Source organism: Elephas maximus, chromosome 2, assembly GCF_024166365.1.
Source record: "Elephas maximus indicus isolate mEleMax1 chromosome 2, mEleMax1 primary haplotype, whole genome shotgun sequence".
In the NCBI taxonomy this organism is placed as follows: Eukaryota; Metazoa; Chordata; class Mammalia; order Proboscidea; family Elephantidae; genus Elephas; species Elephas maximus.
Genome location: NC_064820.1, coordinates 59,473,354 through 59,494,611, shown reverse-complemented (window position 1 = coordinate 59,494,611; position 21,258 = coordinate 59,473,354). Strand labels below are relative to the sequence as shown.

Below are 21,258 nucleotides of genomic sequence, written 5' to 3'. Positions count from 1 at the left end.
GGTGAGCACAACTGGACTAAACCAAAAGCAAACAAGTTTCCTGAATAAACTGAACGCTTTGAAAGCCAGCGTAGCAGCAGCGGGGGTTTGAGGACCACGGTTTCAGAGGACATCTAGGTCAACTAGTATTAATAAAATCTATTAAGAAAACATTCTGCATCCCACTATGGAGGGTAGCATCTGGGGTCTTAAACGCTAGCAAGCGGACATCTAAGATGCATCCGTTGGTCTCAACCCACCTGGAGCAAAGGAGAATGAAGAATACTAAAGACGCAAGGTAATTATGAGCCCAAGAGACAGAAAGGACCACATAAACCAGAGACTACATCAGCCTGGGACCAAGACTAGATGGTGCTCGGCTACAAGTGATGACTGCCGTGACAGGGAACACAACAGAGAACCCCTGAGGGAGCAGGGAAGCAGTGGGATGCAGACCTCAAATTCTCATAAAAAGACCAGACTTAACGGTCTGACTGAAACTAGAAGGACCCCACAGGTCATGGTCCCCAGACCTTCTGTTAGCCCAAGACAGGAACCATTCCCAAAGCCAACTCTTCAGACAGGGATTAGACTGGACAATGGGATCAAAAACGATACTGGTGAGGAATGAGCTTCTTGGATCAAGCAGACACATGAGACTATGTGGACAGCTCTCGTATGGAGGGGAGGTGAGAGGGCAGAGGGGTCAGAGGCTGGCTGAATAGACATGAAAATAGAGAGTGGAGAGAAGGAGTGTGCTGTCTCATTACAGGGAGAGCAACTAGGATTATATAGCAAGGTGTATATAAATTTTTGTAAGAGAGACTGTCTTGATTTGTAAACTTTCACTTAAGGCACAATAATAATTAAAAAAAAAAAAAGGATTGGCAAAATTGAAGGCAAACACTTGGATACAACTCTGAGGAAAAATCAGAAAAAAGAATGCAGAAAGATTTGATTCAGCAAGGACATCTAAGAGCCAAAGAGATTCTTACGTGAGATCTCTTTAGAAGTTACCCTCCTAATAATGAGGACTTTAAGGCAGCCCATTAACACCCCCATCCCCACCACTTAGTGCTTAAAAACTAAGAATGAAGATGCACAATAACAGGCACAATCTTGAGAGAATCTGAGTTCTAATCCTAGGATTATAACATACTAGTCATATATACTGGCACTTTTTAACAAATGCCAAACAGAACTAATTTTTACACTAGGAAATCACATTAAATTCACTTACCCATGAATACTTGTAGTTGATATTTTTTCTTGACAAAGAAAGGTTGCAATAAAATCTGCTTTTTTCTTGGTTTCAACAAAGACCATAGTTCTTTCATCACCTACAAAACAATAAAACACAATGATTAAAATTCAAACTTTAAAATGTAGAAAAAAAAAAAAAAAGGGACAGGAGAAGCAGGAAGTCTTGTCCCATCTACCACTCTGCTTTCAGCACCCATAGCGAGGCCCGGTTTGTGACAAGGGCTCAAATATTTCCTGAATGGCTGAATGTCAAAGCTGAAGAGATAAAGACTATGTTTCTAGTTTAAGGACTAAAAAGTTCACTTGTCCTTTCTTCTCCCAGGCCAACACCAGGAAAACAGAAACTCAGGAAAAGTTAAATGATACATCTACCTACCAACTGTTGGTTTCAAATCTGTCTCAGGGTCCTCTTCCCCTCTATAAATGCCTTTGCCCTCTATCTCCCAAGATAATCCAATCCATCATTCTGCCTGATTGTCCAAGGTGTTTACTGATAGTGGCATTCAACCCAGGGCTCCCAAACTCTACAATATTCCACATTCCAACATTACCTCTTAATTCAATCCCCTTCACCTCTAAAGTACCTTATATATAAAGAAAACTAAATGATTGCCTTATCCTAGGGCCTTAGCTTGTTAAGGAATAGTTATTATTTTAACTGGTAGCAATGCAAGCATGGGCCAGCAATTTTTCAACAAAGGGAATTTTCCTACAAAATGTTAGAAAAGATGAGAATGGAAAAAAGAATGTGCTACTGTTCTTAATGGTATTTCTCCCCCATCTCCCCATAAGCTTACTTCATTCATTAATTCAACAAATATTTAGTGCTTACTAGATGCCAGTCACTGTTCTAGGTGTTGGAAATAGAGCAATAAAACAAAGCCCCTGCTCTCACTGTTGGAGGCAAATAAACAAATATTATGTGCCAAGTCCTAAAAAGGAAAATTCAACAGGATAAAGTGTTCAGAGAGGGTTACTCTAGATAGGTTAACTTCTCTAAATAGTAGATAATACCTGAACAGAGATATGAAAAAAGTAAAATGGTAAGCTATGCAGATATGCGGGGAAAGGCAGAAGACCGAGTGCAAAGGCTCTCAGGCATGAGTGCTCTCGATGTGCTCAAAAAAAAAAAAAAACAGAAAAGAGGGCCCCATGTGGCCACTACATTCTGAGAAGAGGAAAACCAAGTACAAAGGCCATGAGTCACAGGTATGCCTTCTGTATGTGAGGGAACAGTAATGAGGAATGTGTAGGTAGGCAGACTGAGCCAGAGAGAGCAGGAGACAGCAAGTCAGAGAATTAATGGAGAGCCATAACACATAGATCCTTGAAGACCACTGAAAGAACTTTACCGTGAGAAAGGAAGCCATTGGGTTTTCAGTACAGAAGTGACATGATGTGATCTTTGTTTTAACTGAGCAGTTACTGAATTCTGGATATATTTTGATTACAGCGCCAAAGGATTTTGTTAACATATCAGACATAAAGTTAGAGAAAGAAAGAAATCAAGGACGACTCCAAGATTTTGTGCCTAAGTAACTCGAAGACTGGAACTACCATTAACTGAGATGGGGAAGAGTATCCTGTCATCAATGTTGTTGTTGTTGCTGTTAGTGGCCCTGGAGTCTGCTCTGACTCATGGTGACCTTATACATAACAATGAAAAACTGACTGTCCTGCACTATCTTCAAGATCTTTGATCTATGTGAGTCCACCACTGAGATTATAATGAGACTACATCTCACTGAGAGTTTTCCTCATTTTTACTCACCCTCTACTTTACCAAACATGATGTCCTCTTGCTATAGAGAGGATATTACCTTTGAATCATGTTAATTAAACTGTAAAAGGGATGTGTGCAGTGTAGAAAATTGTGTAGAAAGTTCATGAGCTCTGGTAATCTGCTAAAATGCTTGTGCATGGTATCTCTCAATTGTCCACTCCCTGCCAAAACTGTTAGTAGTTTGAAATCTGTCACAGGGTCCTCCTCTCCTCTATAAATGGCTAAGACTATACAAGGTGTGATAAATACAAAATAAAAATTTATTTTTTAATTTATTTTCAGAGAAATACAAATTGTATAGGCTTTTGTTCTTCTGGGGAAAGGGTAGTTTTTCCTAAAGTAGGGACTCTCAAACTTTGTGGACCCCTTTAAACTCTTAAAAAATTATTATGATCCCAAAGGGTTTTTGTTATGTGGGTTGTAACTACTGGTATTTACCATATTAATAATTAAAACTGAGAAATTTTTTTAAAGTATTGCATGTTAAAAAAAAAAAAAGACCTTATTTATTTTTAACCTCATGGACCTTTTGATGGTTGTTAGGGACCCACTTAGTCCTTAAGTAAAATGTCAGTTTGTTCCAAAATGTGTCAAAGTGCAATGAAGGACAAAACTTGGAAAGTGAACTTTATTTGCTTTGATATATAATATCCAAGTCTGAAAATAAGCTATGAAATATGCTAACATATTAGCAAAGCTCACTCAATTTAGATGGAACTGACTTTCTTGATTACTGTTTCTGGCCTCACTCACAATATGAAAGGTTATTCTTTACCTCCTGTGTAATCAGTCTAGAGAACAGAGATTCTATTGACTTTGTTGTCTTTATTCAAGGGGGGAGACAAAGAACAAAAAAGATTCCTCATTTATGAAAGAGCTATTTTTTTTTACAATCATGTCATTATCTGCATTTATTTTTAAATGCTATATATCATCATTTTAATAAAGTGATACCAAATATTGTTTTTCAGGCATCCATGATCCTATGCTAATCAAGTGTTGACTCTCTTCTGACAACTCTTCCGCTTTTACCTTTCTAAGACTGAACCATATCAGTGAACTGAGCAGATCTCCAGAACTCTCTTTAGTCTAGAAGCAGACAGAATCATGAAAGCAGACTGTAACACATTCAATGAAACAAGAATTAATTACATAAGGACTGGAGGAACTGATATGGAAAATTTTATTGTGGTCATTTGGAATACTGTTGATGTTATTTGAATGTTCTATTTTGTGCATTTTCACTTTCTTCTTAAGCTATCTAAAACCCATACCAATACAGTGTAATGGATCACCTTTGTGTGTGAGTCTGTGCAAATAAGGCAATTATGGCCCGCCAAGGGGACTGGTCATCAGTTTTGCCTTAAAAGAGAGCCAACTCCACAGCAGAGAGAAGATCCTACCACTACCAAGGAAGAACAGCCAGGAGTGGAGAGCATGTCCTTTGGACCCAGGATCCCCCTGCTGAGAAGCTCCTGGACCCAGGAGACAGAGAAATATAACACTGAAGACAGTGAGAAGCAGTGGTAGAAAAACAGCAGCAGGAGAGACCGGCAAGAGAGAACGGCAGGAGATGGTGCAGTGGGCGTCCTGGCCACGGAAAGAGAAAATTGAGTGCCTTTGGGCCAAGTCTTACTGGAGGAGTAGGGTGTCTTTAGGCACTTATTGGTAGAGCTAAAACAGCTTTGGAACACTTGCCTGAGCAGGGCAGAGGTGGAGGGCCAGAGTGAGGCGTGCATGCGAGCACGGCTGGAAATAGGCTGTCCTGATGGAAGAACTGTATCCTGAGCGTTCCTGAACTGATTTAGTCATTTACTCACAACACATAACGATTTTAGTCCCATTTCCATTAGTCACATGCATACCTGACTGAGCTACCATTGTTTTATGACTTTCACTGAATGTTTACTAAGCTGTTGGCTTGCTTTAAATCACTGATTCAGGCATTGATCCTTTTAAAATCATTTCCTTAATGCCTTGGCTATTATTGCAGACAGAGCTGACAGTTTTTTCCCTGCACCTTGATCTTTGTCAGGAATGTCCAGAACAATCACACTATCTCTCAGCTGTTCCCCAGGAATTATAAATGAGCTGGGGCATCTCCTTTTGTGCTTACTGGCAAGAGATTATTCAAATAATTAAAATAAAATTTGTCACAGTATTATAAATCATAAGACCATGAAATCTTATTTCAAACCCTGTTCAAAGTTATTGAATGAAGTAATTAATTTGGACTCGCAATTTAAAAAAAATTCTCATGAGAACTTCCATGGTATTAGCAATTTTTTTTCTCTTTCATTTTCCCTTACAGATGCAACATAAAGTATGCACCAGAAACCTAAATCACTGTACCTCTGTATTATTTAACCCTACCACTTTCTTTATACATTGAAGCTTTCAATTTTCTTTTATTTACTGTTCCCTGTGTAATGTTAAGAAAAGTTTCATGTAAGTATTAGACTATAGTTAATAAAACTAGTAATGATAAAAAAAATAGTCATTTAAAAACATCAAAATCATAACAAGAAATATTATCAATATAAAGATACCTATGTTTCGTAGAATTTCGACAAGTTTTTCTCTTTTTGAGTACTGGCCAACTTGGAGAATGGTCTGTTGAACATCTCTACATGCTCCACCCACTTGTCCAACAGCAACAAATAAATAATCTGACTTTAAAAACTCCCCAGCCAACCTTGAAAGACAAAAGATTATTTCTTAACTTCTCTTCCATTAATACTCGCAATGTTTACTGAATTTCTGCAAGTGTTACTTCAACATTAACTAGAAAGTGATTACAACACCTACGATAAGATAAAGTGGTTACTTATTTCATCCAAGTATTATTTTTAAAGATCAGTACAAAATGTTAAGATTTTGCTAAATACATAACTACTAATGAAGAGGTCTGTGTCTAAGACAGAGACAGTAATTTCAAGAGAGTCTGCTGGCCATTCAAAACTATATAAAATGTGTACAGAACAATAATAAGTGCACTGCACTAAAATATCAGGCTTCAAAAAACAGGAAATTTTATTTAAAAACTGAAATGCAAGCCTATGGCACAAATGCTGTTCTTCATTCACTGCTTTTATGTATATATAAATTCCGTTCTTTATTCATTGCTTTTATGTATATTATTCCTAGGCGGCATTTTCTGAACGTACCACCTGTTAAACTACTATACTTCAAAGGAACAATTATTAGAAATTATTAGAAAACCATATGGTAAGTCATGACACACAAAGAAAATGATACTTGTATAACACAATTGGGCAAACAAAAGGAACAAAAGGTAAAGAGTGCATGGGATAGGCTGTACCAGGCTGTGTGTAACCACTCTGAAGATTAAGGGATCAACATCTTGATACATGTAACTCACTGATAGCATACAGCTGAGAAGTCTTGCTTTAGATCATCCAGAAACGTGGAAAAAAATCACGAATTACAGAGCTGAGTTTATAGTGGTCACAGGGAGGCCCAAATCAACCTTTGATCCTCCTTCTCTCCCCTTAATTGTTGTTGTTGTTAGGTGGCATCGAATCAGTTTCGACTCATAGCGATCCCATGTGACGAAGAACTGACCCATACGATTTTCTATGCTGTAATTTTTAGGGGAGCAGGCCACTAGGTCTTTCTTCCAGCAGAGTCACCGGGTAGGTTCAAACTTCCAACCTTTAGGTTCGCAGCCTAGCATTTATAACTGTGCCAGCAGGGCTTCTTTCTGCCTTATTTTCTAGCTGCCTGATAGAATGTTATGAAAATAGCTCAAACTCAGCATATCCAGGATCTAACAAAACACTTCTTCTTTCACCTCCCTGCTGTCTTCCCACAAAAGAAAAGAAAAAGCTTCTTTATATACCTCCTTCTAAAGTCAAGCACTTTCTCACATAGGCACAAACCCTGAAATTCTTAATAATTCATCACCTTTTTCATTCACTAAAACATTCATGGGTACAAAGTACTGGGCGTACATGCTACAAAACACTGGAAGTACAAGGACGAACATGATGGTGTCTGCCTCTGAGGTTGTTATACAACATCAAGTAGGGTGGTGGTGTTAGGTGCCATGGAGTCAGTTCTGACTCATAGCGACCCTGTGTACAACAGAAAGAAACTGCTCGCTCCTGAGCCATCCTCACAATCGTTATGTTTGAGCCTATTGCAGCCACTGTGTCAATCCATCTCATTGAGGGCCTTTCTCTTTTTTGGTGTCCATCTCCAGGGACTGATCCCTCCTGATAACATGTCCAAAATATGTGAAATGTAGTAGGATATAGTTAGATAAGAAATAATTACAATCCAGTGTTATAACAATGAACACTATATTCCAAGAACTGTGTAAAGTGGTTTTTCAGCTTCTTTTATAAGATACAGCAGCAGGGAATAGATTAAATGATGTCTACTTAGAAGAGTCTTCAAGTTGAAAGTTTGACCTAAGGATCCATACCACCCAGAAACTGTTAGCCTGAGAAAACACTGAAACAGTCAGCTGAAGGAACAGGGCTAGCTTGGAGATGACTATTTATGAAGATGGGTGTCTTAGTTATCCAGTGCCACTATAACAGAGATATCACAAGTGGACGGCTTTAACAAAAAAATTTATTCTGTCACAGTTTAGGAGGCTACAAGTCCAAATTCAGGTGCTAGCTCTAGTGGAAGGCTTTCCCTTTTGTCTCTGAAGGAAGGTCCTTGCCATCAATCTTCCCCCGGCCCAGGAGCTTCTCGGAGTAGGAATCTAGGGCCAAAAGATATGCTCAGCTCCTGACATTACTTTCTTGGTGGTATGCAGTCCCCTGTCTCTCTGCTCACTTCTCCTTTCGTATCTCAAAAGAGACTGGCTTACAATTTATTGCAATAAATGCACACATCCAAAAAGTTGAAAGGGTCAAAATCAAAACATTAACTCTACAACTTGAACAAACAGAAAGAGAGCAGCAAAAGAAGCCAAGGGGCGCCAGAAGAAAGAAAATAATAAAAACTAGAGCAGAAATAAATGAAATAGAGAACAGGAAAACAACTGAAAGAGTTAACAAGACCAAAAGCTGGTTCTCTGAGAAGATCATCAAAATCAATAAACCACTGGCCAAACTGACAAAACAAAAACAAAAGAGGAAGCAAATAACCAGAATAAGACATAGGATACCACAACAGATCCAAATGAAATGAGAAGAATCGTAACAGAATACCGTGAAAAATTGTACTCCAACAAATTTGAAAACCTAGAAGAAATGGACAAATTTCTAGAAACACACTACCACCCTAAACTAACACAAACAGAGGCAGAACACTAAATAAACCTAAAACGAAGAGATTAAAGAGGTAATTTAAAAACTCCCAAGAAAAAAAATCCTGGCCCCTGATGGCTTCACTGGAAAACTCTACCAAACTTTCAGAGAAGAGTTAACACTGCTACCTCTAAAGGTTTTTCAGAGCATAGAAAAGGATGGGATACTCCCAAACTCATTCTATGAAGTCAGTATAACCCTGATACCAAAACCAGGTAAAGACACCACAAAAAAGGAGAATTACAGACCTATATCCCTCACGAACAAAGATGCAAAAATCATCGACAAAATTCTTGCCAATAGAATTTCAAAAACATATCAAAAAAAAAAATTCACCATGACCAAGTGGGATTCATACCAGGTATACAAGGATGGTTTGGCATTAGAGAAACAATCAATGTAATCCCTCACATAAATAAAACAAAAGAACCACATGATCTTATCAGTTGATGCAGAAAAGGCATCTGACAAAGTCCAACACCCATTTGTGATAAAAACTCAGCCAAATAGGAAAAGAAGGGAAATTCCTCAACGTAATAAAGGGCATTTATACAAAGCCAATAGCCAACATCATGCTAAAATGGAGTCTGAAACCATTCCCCTTTAGAATGGGAACCAGGCAAGGATGACCTTTATCACCACTCTTATTCAACATTGTGCTAGAGGTCCCAGCCAGAGCAATAAGGCAAGAAAAAGAAACGGCATCCAAATTGGTAAGTGTCTTAGTTATCTAGTGCTGCCACAACAGAAATACCACAAGTGGATGGTTTTAAGAAAGAGAAATTTATTTTCTCACAGTCTCGTAGGTTACAAGTCCAAACTCAGGGCATTGGCTTTAGGGGAAGTCTTTTTCTCTCTGTCTGCTCTGGAGGGAGGTCCTAGTCCTCAATCTTCCCCTGGTCAAGGACCTTCTCAGGCATAGGGACCCCCGTGTCCAAAGGACGCGCTCTGCTCCTGGTGCTGCTTTCTTGGTGGTATGAGGTATTCCTGTCTCTCTGCTTGCCTCTATCTTTTATATCTCAAGAGATTGCCTCAAGACGCAATCCAATCCTATAGGTTGAATCCTGCCTCACTAACACAACTGCCACCCATCCTCCCTCATTAACATCATAAAGGCAAGATTTACAATATATGGGAAAATCACACAATACTAGAAATCATGGCCCAGCCCAACTGATACACTCATGTTTTGGGGGACATAATTCAATCCATGACAGTAAAGAAGAAGTAAAAGTACCCCTATTTGCAGATGATATGATCTTACACACAGAAAATCCCAACGAATCTATAAGAAAACTACCGGCTAAGAGAAGATTTCAGCAAAGTTTCTGGATACAAGATAAACATACACAAATCAGTTTGATTCCTCTACACCCGAGAAGATAAAATACTTGGGAATAAATCTAACCAGAGACTTAAAAGACCTATACAAAGAAAACTACAAGACACTACTACAAGAAACCAAAAGAGACCTACATAAGTAGAAAAACATATCTTGCTCGTGGACAGGAGACTCAATATTGTGAAAATGTTAATTCTACCCAAAACGATCTACAGGTACCACACCATCCCAATCCAAATTCCAACTACATTTTTTAATGAGATGGAAAAACAAATCACCAACGTCATGTGGAAAGGGAAGAGGCCCCCCATAAGTAAAGCATTACTGAAGAACAACAACAAAGTGGGAGGCCTCACACTACCTGATTTTAGTACCTAGTATACTGCCACAGTAGTCATAACAGCCTAGTACTGGTACAACAACAGATAAATGGACCAATGGAACAGAATTGAGAATTCAGACATAAATCAATCCATCTACAAACAGCTGATATTTGACAAAGGCCCAAAGTTGGTTAAATGGGGAAAAGACAGTCTCTTTAACAAATGGTGCTGGCATAACTGGATATCCATGTGCAAAAAAATGAAACAAGACCCATACTTCACACCACATACAAAAACTAACTCAAAATGGATGGAAGACCTAAATATAAAATTTAAGGCGATAAAAATCATGGAAGAAAAAATAGAGACAATGCTAGGAGCTCTAATACATTGCATAAACAGAATACAAAACATAACCAACAATGCACAAACAGCAGAAGAGAAACTAGGTAACTGAGAGCTCCTAAAAATCAAACATTTACGCTTACCAAAAGAGTAAAAAGACAACCTAAAGACTGGGAAAAAAATTTTGGCTTCGACATATCCAATCAGAGTCTAATCTCTAAAATCTACAAGCTACTACACCTCAACAACAAAAAGACAAATAACCCAATTAAAAAATACCCAAAGGATTTGAACAGGCACTTCACCAAAGACATTCAGGCAGCTTACAGATACACGAGGAAATGCTCAAGAGCATTAGCCATCAGAGAAATGCAAATCAAAACTACATGAGATACTATCTCACCCCAACTAGGCTATCATTCATCCAAAAAACACAAAATAATCAATGCTGGAGAGGTTGTGGAGCGACTGGACCACTTATACACTGCTGGCAGGAATGTAAAATGGTATAACCACTTTGGAAATCAATTCAGCACTTCCTTAAAAAGCTAGACATAAAAGTACCATATGATCCAGCAACCCTACTCCTTGGTATATATCCTAGAGAAGTAAGAGCCGTCACATGAATAGATACATGCACAGTCACGTTCATTGCAGCACTGTTCACAATAGCAAAAACATGGAAACAACCTAAGTATCCATCAAAAGACAAAGGGATAAACAAATTATGGTACATTTGCACGACGGAATACCATGCAACAATAAAGAACAACTATGAATCCATGAAACATCTCACAACATGGATGAATCTGGAAGGCATTATGCTGAGTGAAATTCGTCACAAAAGGACAAATATTGTATGAGACCACTATTACAGAACTCAAGAAAAGGTTTAAACACAGAAGAAAACACTCTTTGATGGTTAAGAGGGTGGGAAGGGAGGAAAAGGGGAATTCACTAACTAGATAACTAGATAGTAGACACGAATTACCTTAGGTGAAGGGAAGGACAACACGAAATATAGGGAAGTCAGCACAACTGGGCTAAAGCAAAAGCTAAGACGTTTCCTTAACACAACCAAACACTTCAAGGGACAGAGTAGCAGGGTGGGCGTCTGGGGACCATGGTTTTGGGGGACATCTAGGTCAACTGGCATAACAAAGTTTATTAAGAAAAAATGTCCTACATCCCACTTTGGCAAGTGGAATCTGGGTCTTAAAAGCTTTCGAGCAGCCATCTAAGATCCATCAATTGGTTCCAATCCATCTGTAGTAAAGGAGAATGAAGAACATCAAAGACACAAGAAAAATATTAGCCCAAGAGACGAAAGGGCCATGTAAACCAGAGACTCTACCAGCCTGAGACCAGGGAACACAACAGAGAGTCCTTGATGGAGCAGGAGAAAAGTGGGGTGCAGAACTCAAATTCACATAAAAAAAACAGACTTAGTGGTCTGATTGAGACTAGAGGAACCCCAGAAGACGTGGCCCCCAGACTCTCTGTTAAGCCAGAACTAAAACCATTTCTGAAGCCAACTCTTCAGACAGAGATTAGACTGGAGTATAAAACATAAAATAATACTCGTGAAGAGTATGTTTCTTAGTTCAATTAGATACATGAGACTAAACGGGCAGCTTCTGTCCGGAGGCAAAATGAGAAGGCAGAATGGGACAGGAACTGGTTGAATGGACACAGGAAATGGGGGGTGGAAAGGGGGAGGGTGCTGTCACATTATAGGGATTGCAGCTAGGGTCACATAACAGTATGTGTATAAATTTTTGTATGAGAAATTAACTTGAGCTGTAAACTTCCATCTAAAGCACAATTTAAAAAAAAGAGGGATACTGACTTAAAAAAAATTTATTTTTTTTTAGGCACAACTTAATCTTGTAGATTGAGTCCTGCCTCTTTAACGTAACTGCCTCTAATCCCACACCTCATTAACATCATAGAGATAGGATTTACAACACATAGTAAAATCACATTAGATGACAAAATGGTGGACAACTGCACAACACTGGGAATCATGGCCTAGCCAAGTTGACAGATATTTTGGGGGAACACAATTCAATCCATAACAACTGGACATCATCCAAGAGGATGCAGTATCTCTTTGAAACAGAGGTCTTTATATGGTGCATGGATCTGGCCAAGGGATGGAAGCAAAAGGCTCCCACTTATTATCACTCCCAGCAGCCCACTTGGAAAATCTATGCTTCCCATCCCACTGACAACTCTAGGTTCCTCAGATTTAGAGGTCCTGGTTCGCAAAGACAAAAACAGTTCCAATAAAGAAAATAGCAAGAGTCCTACTAAATAATATTCTACAGTTGCTGCCTGGGCACTTAAGGCTTCCTGTGCCAAGTGACCAGCAGGCAAGAAAAGGAGTCACCCTCCTATGTGTTATTTTCTTGATCTCTGAATTCACCAGACCACACGGTATAGTATGATTCTCAAATCTGTCAATAATTGGTATGTGAATTTTCTACCCAAGCCCAATTCTCCTAAGTTCTATAAATTTAGGTTTGAGGTGAAGCCATAATAATAACTTCATTTAGCAAGCACAATTTTTTATTTTATCATAGCTAGGTACTTGCTACAAAGACGAAAATATTTCTGTAGACCCAGAGAAACTCACAATGGTGGGAGACACAGAAATACATATGCATAATGTAAATGTATGTATGCCCTCGTGGCACAGTGGTTAAATTGCTCAGGCTGCTAACCAAAAGGTCAGCAATTTGAATCTACCAGTCGCTCCTTGAAAACCCTATGGGGTAGTTCTACTCTGTCCTATAGGGTCACTACAGGGTCGCTACGAGTCAGAATCAACTCAACGGTATATGTATATAAATATGTATATATGTACACGTGTGTACATATATACGTGTGTATATACATACATATACATACACATGTATATGTATGTATATAAATACACCCACATTTCACTTATTGACATGTTTAGGTTTCAAAGACCAGGTCATTACATGAAAATCAGCATTAGGTAAAAAGGGAGGATTTTTTTTTTTTTTCTGTTTTTAGACTAACCATTTGTACAACTTTTTTTACTTAGAAAATATGATCATGGAAATAATAACAGCTAAGGTTTACCGATGTGCTCATCACTGTGACCAGTCTCCACCCAAAAAAAACCTACTGCCATCCAGTTATGGATTATTCCTCTGCAGAGGTGACAAAGCTAGATAGAGCCAGGCTGTGTGCCTGGAGGGCCCACAGCTTAACCACTCCACCTTCCTCCGGTGCTGGGTAGAGCTTCCCTCTTGGAGCCACCTTCAGGGCTCCACTCCCACCCTTGCAAGTCCTGCATTCATGATCCAGAAGCCTGCTCTGCCCTTTGGTCCTGGTGAGAAATCAAGGCTCGGGGCTTCCTGCGAGGGTGCTAGGAGCCTGGCCGTGTGCCTAGCCCTATTGGGGCATGGGCTGCAGGCCCCGTTTGGCTCATTTTCGGATGTCATTAAACTCACATTTCTTCCAAACACCCTCTCCAATGCCTCTTTCTTTTCTCTCTTTCCTCCCTTTCCACCCTATAACAATTTTGAGCTGCTGGACCTCTGGTTGCATAGGAGCTGGGAACCCAAACAGGTGCCTGCTGGCTTGGTGCTGCCTGCGAGCTCTGCCTAGAGGCTGATCCTGTACAGCAGCTGGATGTGGCACCCAGGCTGGCAGGAAGGAGTAGAGGACTCGGGGCAGCACGGCCGGGCTTCCAGAAGGCTACCCAAAGACCCTCCTCTAGGGAGGGACACTCCACAGTCATTGTTGCCATGCCCAATGCCTTGTTAATGCTCAAAATAGACAGTAGATTTTTTTTACTATTGTCGTAAATGTGAAATGTCAGATAACAAGACAGTCAGTAAATGTGGACTAGGTGTACATGCATGCACATTTTTGATAAAATGCAATGCTAATGTAAACCAGGAATAAAGAAGAAACACAATTAAAAACCGTGGCAAAACATTTTAGGAATACATTTATTTTTTAAATACCTATGTTAAAACCTTTTTAAAAAAATAAATCTATTTAAAATAGGATATTCACATTGCTTCACCTTCCATAAAGGAATTTATATATATATATTCACATTATGTTTAAGAAGAAAAAAAATTTACCTTTGAATTTCCTCTGGAAAAGTTGCACTAAACATAAGAGTTTGACGCTGCTCCTTTGACGGCATTCCTGGGCAGGAAAGTAACTTCTTCATTTCTGGCCCAAAACCCATATCCAGCATGCGATCAGCTTCATCCAAAACTAAATATTTGACTTGTTTGAGACCAATCTTTCAGAATATTTTCAAGGATTAGAACAGAAAATGCATACTAGTTAATACATTAAACTATTCTCCAAAATTGCAACTATTAAAATATTCTTTAAAAGTCAAAACCTAGTAACCAATGTAAAAAATGAAGAGAATTGTTATACTTGGATAATACTATTATTGTTAACTTTAGTTCTCAATTTTCTCTAATGTCGTGAGACTTTTTAAAATTAAGGCTAAAAGACACCAAAACATCTAGATCAGCAATACACAGTAGAGCTTTCTGCAATGAAAATAAAAGTTCTATATCTGCACTGTGCAACGTGGTATCCACTAGTCAGATGCAACTATTAAGAGCTTGAAATGTGGCTAGCGTGACTGAGGAACTGAACTTTTAATTTTATAATAATTTTTAATTTAAATAGCCACATGTAGCTAGTTGCTACTGTTTTGGACACTACAGATCTAGACTGCATTATCTGATAAAGTCAGACACTTTAATGTAAGAAACAAAATCTCCTAACAGTATGATATATTCAAGTGTCTTATAACTGATAACTTTTTTCTAACCCCTTCATACCCTTAATAAATTATCCATTCTCTAATCACTTGGGAACAACTGGGAAACTTCTCTTACCTTTGCATAAACACTGACTGCTATAAATAGAAGCACACATTTGCAAAAAGAAGATAAGTAACTTTGGATCCACCATGGAAGATGTTTACTGAGAGAGCAAGGTAAATCTCTCTGTATACTCTTAATGAGTATCCTAAAAAAGACGCCTTATACAAAAAGAGCATGTTTTGAGTAATCCTTTAGAGAAGAGCCTAAAAAAATCAAGTAAGGTTCATTTAAAGTGAACTTAAAGTATTGATTTACGGATGTAATAAATAATCTGGTATGTTAATACCTAAACCAGAAGCCTAAAATCTCTTCTAAAGACTTAGAAAATTAACAAGATTGGTAAACATCATTCCCATGCTTAAACAGGAGACAAAATTACTGATACCACAAAAACTTTTTCCAGGAAAAAAGTACTTTATCAGGGAATATATGAAACTAGGAAAAAGTCTTTATTGCATTTTTCTTTCAATGCTGTGGGGTATAAAACAAAGAATATGGATTCTGGAATCAGGCATCCAGAATCTAACCCTAGCTTTATCCCTTATTAGAGCTAACTGAGGGAATTAATTAGGTAATTTAATTAAGTTTGTTTTCTCAAGTATAAAATTGAAAATATTATTTATCTCCTGGTGGGATTATTTTAATAATTACAAGAGAATTTATTCAAAGAATCTGACAGGATCTAAAATATAAATGGTGCTCTAATAAATATTAATAGTACCTTTCTTTCTTATTTCATTCTTCCCCTTTCCTATATGAAAAATTACTAATCAATCCCACGATTTTGTTATCACTCTAGGGCCTACCTTTTCTTTACCTATGATATCCATCAGTCTCCCAGGTGTGGCACATAATATATTACAGCCTTGTATTATTTGTCGAATTGAATGTCCCAGCTGGGTCCCCCCATAGATAACAACAGCTCTTACACAAGTCCTATTGACAAGAAAAATAATTATCATTTTCTAGCTATGTGAAGATTAGGCACTTGTTTCTAACAAGATACAAATCAAAATTCATGAGGAAAAAAATGAACACAATTATCTAAAAAAACTTCCTCCCAGAAAGAAGTTGAGAACAAATGACAACTGATGACTGGAAGTCATCAGTCCCAACCACATTAAAAAAAAACCACATTAGGAAAAAAAAAACTGAAAAAGTCAAAATTAACTACTCTTCTTAGATCCATCAGAGAATTGAGGTCACAGGGCAAACGACGAGCCCCAAAACTGGAAAAAACAGACAGGCTGATACAGAGAATCCCTGAATATAGGGAGCAGAAACTATTTCAGCTAAATTCAGCATCAGGTAGGAATACTTAAAGAAGGGTAGCTGACTAGAGATTAAGCACGGGCTAGGCTAAAAAAAAAAAAAGATAAATCCTGAGGGCCCAGTCTTAGGAGGGGGCCCTCACATTTTCCTGAGTTTTACTCCCAGGTGCCCCACCAGTTTCTCACTGTGAAGCTCTGGGAAAAGACCCTTCATGCTTCTGTGCTTCTTACAGGTGGGAAACGGAACCTTTTTAAAACAGTGCTCAGTTCTCCTTAACAACAACCTCCTCTCACAGGAAATTACTAGAGGCTAACCAATGTCGGAGCGTAACTGGCATGGAGGGATGGAAACAATTTCCAGTCCCCTCTAGCTTCCATGGAGGAAAGGGCATTACCCAACTGCATCAGAGTCGCTATGAGTCGGAATCGACTCGACGGCACTGGGTGCTGGGAACTCCCGTAGTCTTAGACCGGAGAAAGTGAAATATTCAGCTGCAACCCCCTCTAGTCTTCCTGTTTCAGCTACGGGGTGAATTTTTTTTTAAAAAGCTCTGAAGCACTTGTGAAGGTCACAAGTAAGTCTGCACTAAAAGACCTACTAAGAGACTCAAGCTCACACTGAACATTCACCAAGACAGACCATATCCTGAGCTATAAAATACACCTTAACAAATTTAAAAGATTAGACTCATACAAAATATGCTCTCATACTAAATGAAATTAAAGTAGAAATCAGTAGCAGAAATACAGCTATCTCAAAATATTTAGAGATTAAGCAACACATTTACAAATAACATGAGTCAAAGAAGTCTCAAAAGAAATTTTAAAATATTTTGAACTAAATGAAAATGAAATCCAATTTTCCACCTTAGGAAACTCAAGACAGAACAGCAAATTAAATCCAGAGTAATAAAATAAATTTTTTTTTTTTAAGCAGAAGAAATAATACAAATTAATGCAGAAATTATTGAAACAGGAAATGGAGAAAGCCAACAAAACCAAAAGCTGGTTCTTTGAAAAGATCAATAAAATTGTCCAAAGGCAAAATTTCTACAAAGGCTAGCCCAGAAAAAAAGAAGATACAAATTACTGGTATTAGAAATGAAAGAGGGGCCATCACAAGTGATCCCATGGACATTAAAAGGATAATGAATGCTATGAACAACTCTATGCCCACAATTTTGGTAACTTAGATGAAATGGACCAATTCCTTGAAAGACACAATCTACCAAAACTGACACAAGGAGAAGCAGATCATCTAAATAGACCTATATCTATGAAAGAAATTAAACCAAAAATTAATAACTTTCCAAAACAGAAAGCATCAGACCCAGATGGCTTCACTGGTGAATTCTACCAAACATTTAAAGAATTACCACCAACTCTTCTCAAGCTCGTCCAAAGGATAAAAGAGGAGAGAACACTCAAACTCTTCCAAAAAATAAAATAGGAGGGAACACTTTCTAACTCATCCTATGAGGTGAGCATTACTCTAACACTAAACCCAGACAATGCCATTACTAGGAAGGAAAATTACAGACCAATATCTCTCATGAACATAGATGCAAAAATTCTCAACAAAAGGCTAGCAAATCAAATCCAACAATGTATAAACAGAATTATACGCCAGGACAGGCTAAAGAAAAAAATCATATGGTCACATCAATAAATGCAGTAAAAGCATTTGACAAAATCCAATATCCATTCATGATAAAAGCTCTCAATAAACTAGGAATGGAGCAGAACTTCCTCAACTTAATATAGAACATCTACAAAAAACCTACAGCTAACATGATACTCTCACTACTCCTATTCAACATCATACTAGAAGTCCCAGCTAATGCTATTAGACAAGAGAATGAAACAAAAAGTATAAGGATTTGGAAGGAAGAAATAAAACTGTATATTTGCAGATGATATGATGTCTATGTAGAAAATCCTGAGGGACTGACAAAAAACTGCTGGAACTGATAAGTGCTTATATCAAGGTTGCAGTATATGGGTTTAACACACAAAAGTCAATTGTTTTCCTATATACCAGCAATGAATAACTGGAATTTGAAATTAAAAACACAATACCATTTACATTAACATAACAAATAAAATACATAAATACATAAATCTAACAAAATATGTATAAGATCTATACGAAGAAAATTACTAAACTCTGATGAAAAAAATCAAAGAAGACCTAAATAAATGAAGAGATAGTTCATATTCATGGTAAGAAGACTAAATACTATTAAGATGTCAATTCTTCCCAACTTCATCTACAGATTCAATGCAATGCCAATCAAATCCCAGTTATTATGTAGATTTCAACGAACTGATTCTAAGTTTATATGGAAAGGCAAAAGACCCAGAACAGCTACACAATAATGAAGAGGAACAGAGTTGGAGGGCTGATGCTATCTGACTTAAAAATGCTTACTATAAAGCAACAGTGTGATCGAGACAGTGTGGTACTGGCAAAGAAATACACAAATAGTCAGCAGAACCTAACAGATACCCAAAAATACACTCACATAATATAGTCAACTTATCTTTGACAAAAGAACAAAGCCAATTCAATAGAGAAAGAATAGGTTGGCTTTTTTTTTCTTCTTCCCACAAATGGTGCGGGAATGACCGCACATCCTCAGATACAGACCTATGTCTTCCACAAAAATTAACTTGAAATGGATCATAGACCTTAACGTAAGATGTAAACTGTACAACTTCTAGAAGATAACACAGAAGAAAATCTATATAAACTTAGGTTTGGCAATGACCTTTTAGATACGGAAGCGTGATCCATAACAAGAAAAAATTGATATGCTCCACTTCATTAAAATTAGAAACTTCCTCTCTGTGAGAGACAGTGTTAAGACAATGAAAACACACAGGCTAGGAGAAAACACTGGCATCTGATGAAGGACGTATATTCAAATATACAAAGAACTCTTAAAACCAACAATAAGAAAACTAACACACCTAATTAAAAAATTGTCAAAAGATCTGAACAGACGCCTCACCAAAGAAGATATATGGATGACAAATACGCATATGAAAAGATGCTCACAACATCGTATGTCATTAATGAATTGCAAATAAAAGCAATAATGAGATACCAATACATACCTATTAAAATGGCTAAAATCCAAAACACTGACAATACCAAATGCTGATGAAGATATAGGGCAATGAGAATTGTCATCCACTGTTGGTGGGACTACAAAATGGTACAGTCACTTTGGAAGATAGCTTGGCAGTTCCTCACAAAGCCAAACATAGACCTAGCACTTGATCCAGCAATCGCATGCCTAGATATTTACCCAAAGGAGTGGAAAACATATGTCCACATAAAAACCTGCACACGAACATTTATAGTGGCTTTATTCATAACTGCCAAAAATTGGAAGCAACCAAAACGTCCTTCAGTAGGCAAACAAAAAAACAAACTGTAGTACATCCATACAGTGGAGTATTATTCAGGTATCAAAAAAAATGAGCTATCAAGCTACAAAAAGATATGGAAGAACCTTAAATACATATTGCTAAGTGAAAAAAGTGAGTCTGGAAAAGCTACATACAGTATGATTCCAAATATATGACATTTGGGGAAAGATAAAAACTACAGAGACATAAAATGATGAGCGGCCACCAGGGGCTCACAGGAAAGGCGGAACCCAGGGCACACTGTTCTGTAGGATGCTATAATGGTAGACGAAGCTTATAAGACTACACAACACAAAGAGTGAACCTTAATGAAAACTATGGATTTCGCCTAATAATAACGTATCAATATAGGATAAACTGTAACAACACAAACGCAAGAGGTTAATTTAAAAAAAAAAAAGCCAAACTGGAAAAAAATATTTTGCAACCTATCTGATAAAGGGATCTTCAAAAACTATGAGAGACAATCCACCCCCCTACCCCACCCCCACACATACACACAAATAGGCCTAAGACATGAATAAACAGTTCATAAAAAAGACAAATGGCTTTTAGACACTAAAAAAGTTCAACATTACTTTCAAACGGAAGGCAAATGAAGACATTTTCTGCCAAGTGTGATAATACCATGCTAACCAGGCTTTGGGAAACTGGCATTCAAGAGGGTGAATTGATATAACCTCTTTTGCAATTTTAAAGTCTCTATTTAAATTTAAAAATTTATCCTTTGTCCCAATAAACTCATATCTTGAAATTTACCCTTCAGATATTTCCCACAAATGGGCAAAGATGAATATTTAATAATATTCATTACCGCCATTATTTTTAGTATCGAAAGATTGAAAATTACCTAATTGTCTACCAATAGAGGACTTATAGTATAGTCATTCAAAGAAACACTAAACATTCATAAAAAGAAAGAACTATGGTTCTAGATCAAGCGTGGGACCTCCAAAATACACTGTTAATTAAAAAAAAAAAACAGCAAGTAGCTTAGTATGCTACCATTTGTAAGGGGGAGGATTTAGATTTAGTGACTTACATCTAATAAACAGGAGATGTCAGAAGTGACAATCTGGGACTTCTGAGACTATTTCATAAAAGCCATTGCGGCCTCCTCCTCATTTGTCATTCAATCTAGGAGAAACCAACTGCCATTTCCTAGCGACACTCAAGCATCCTCATGGAGAGGCCCAGTTAAGCCTTCAGATGACTGCAATCCTGGCTGACAGGTCTTGTCTGCAATCTCATGAGAGACCCCAAGCCAGAACCACTCAGCTAAGCTCTTACACAATTCCTGACCTCTAGAAATTGTGAGATAATGA

General features: G+C 37.8%; 1 protein-coding gene across 1 annotated transcript in view; it reads right to left on the bottom strand.

Annotated features, from left to right (window-relative positions):
- The window catches only part of DDX4 (DEAD-box helicase 4), a 139,981-nt gene that overhangs the window by 7,486 nt on the left and 111,237 nt on the right, over positions 1-21,258 (bottom strand). Inside the window, exons 18-21 of the mRNA XM_049863796.1 lie at positions 16,031-16,160; positions 14,454-14,620; positions 5,575-5,720; positions 1,220-1,319 (exon numbers count right to left, since the gene is read on the bottom strand). Of these exons, the coding sequence (XP_049719753.1) occupies positions 1,220-1,319; positions 5,575-5,720; positions 14,454-14,620; positions 16,031-16,160 (543 nt within the window). The remainder of the gene's footprint in view (positions 1-1,219; positions 1,320-5,574; positions 5,721-14,453; positions 14,621-16,030; positions 16,161-21,258) is intronic.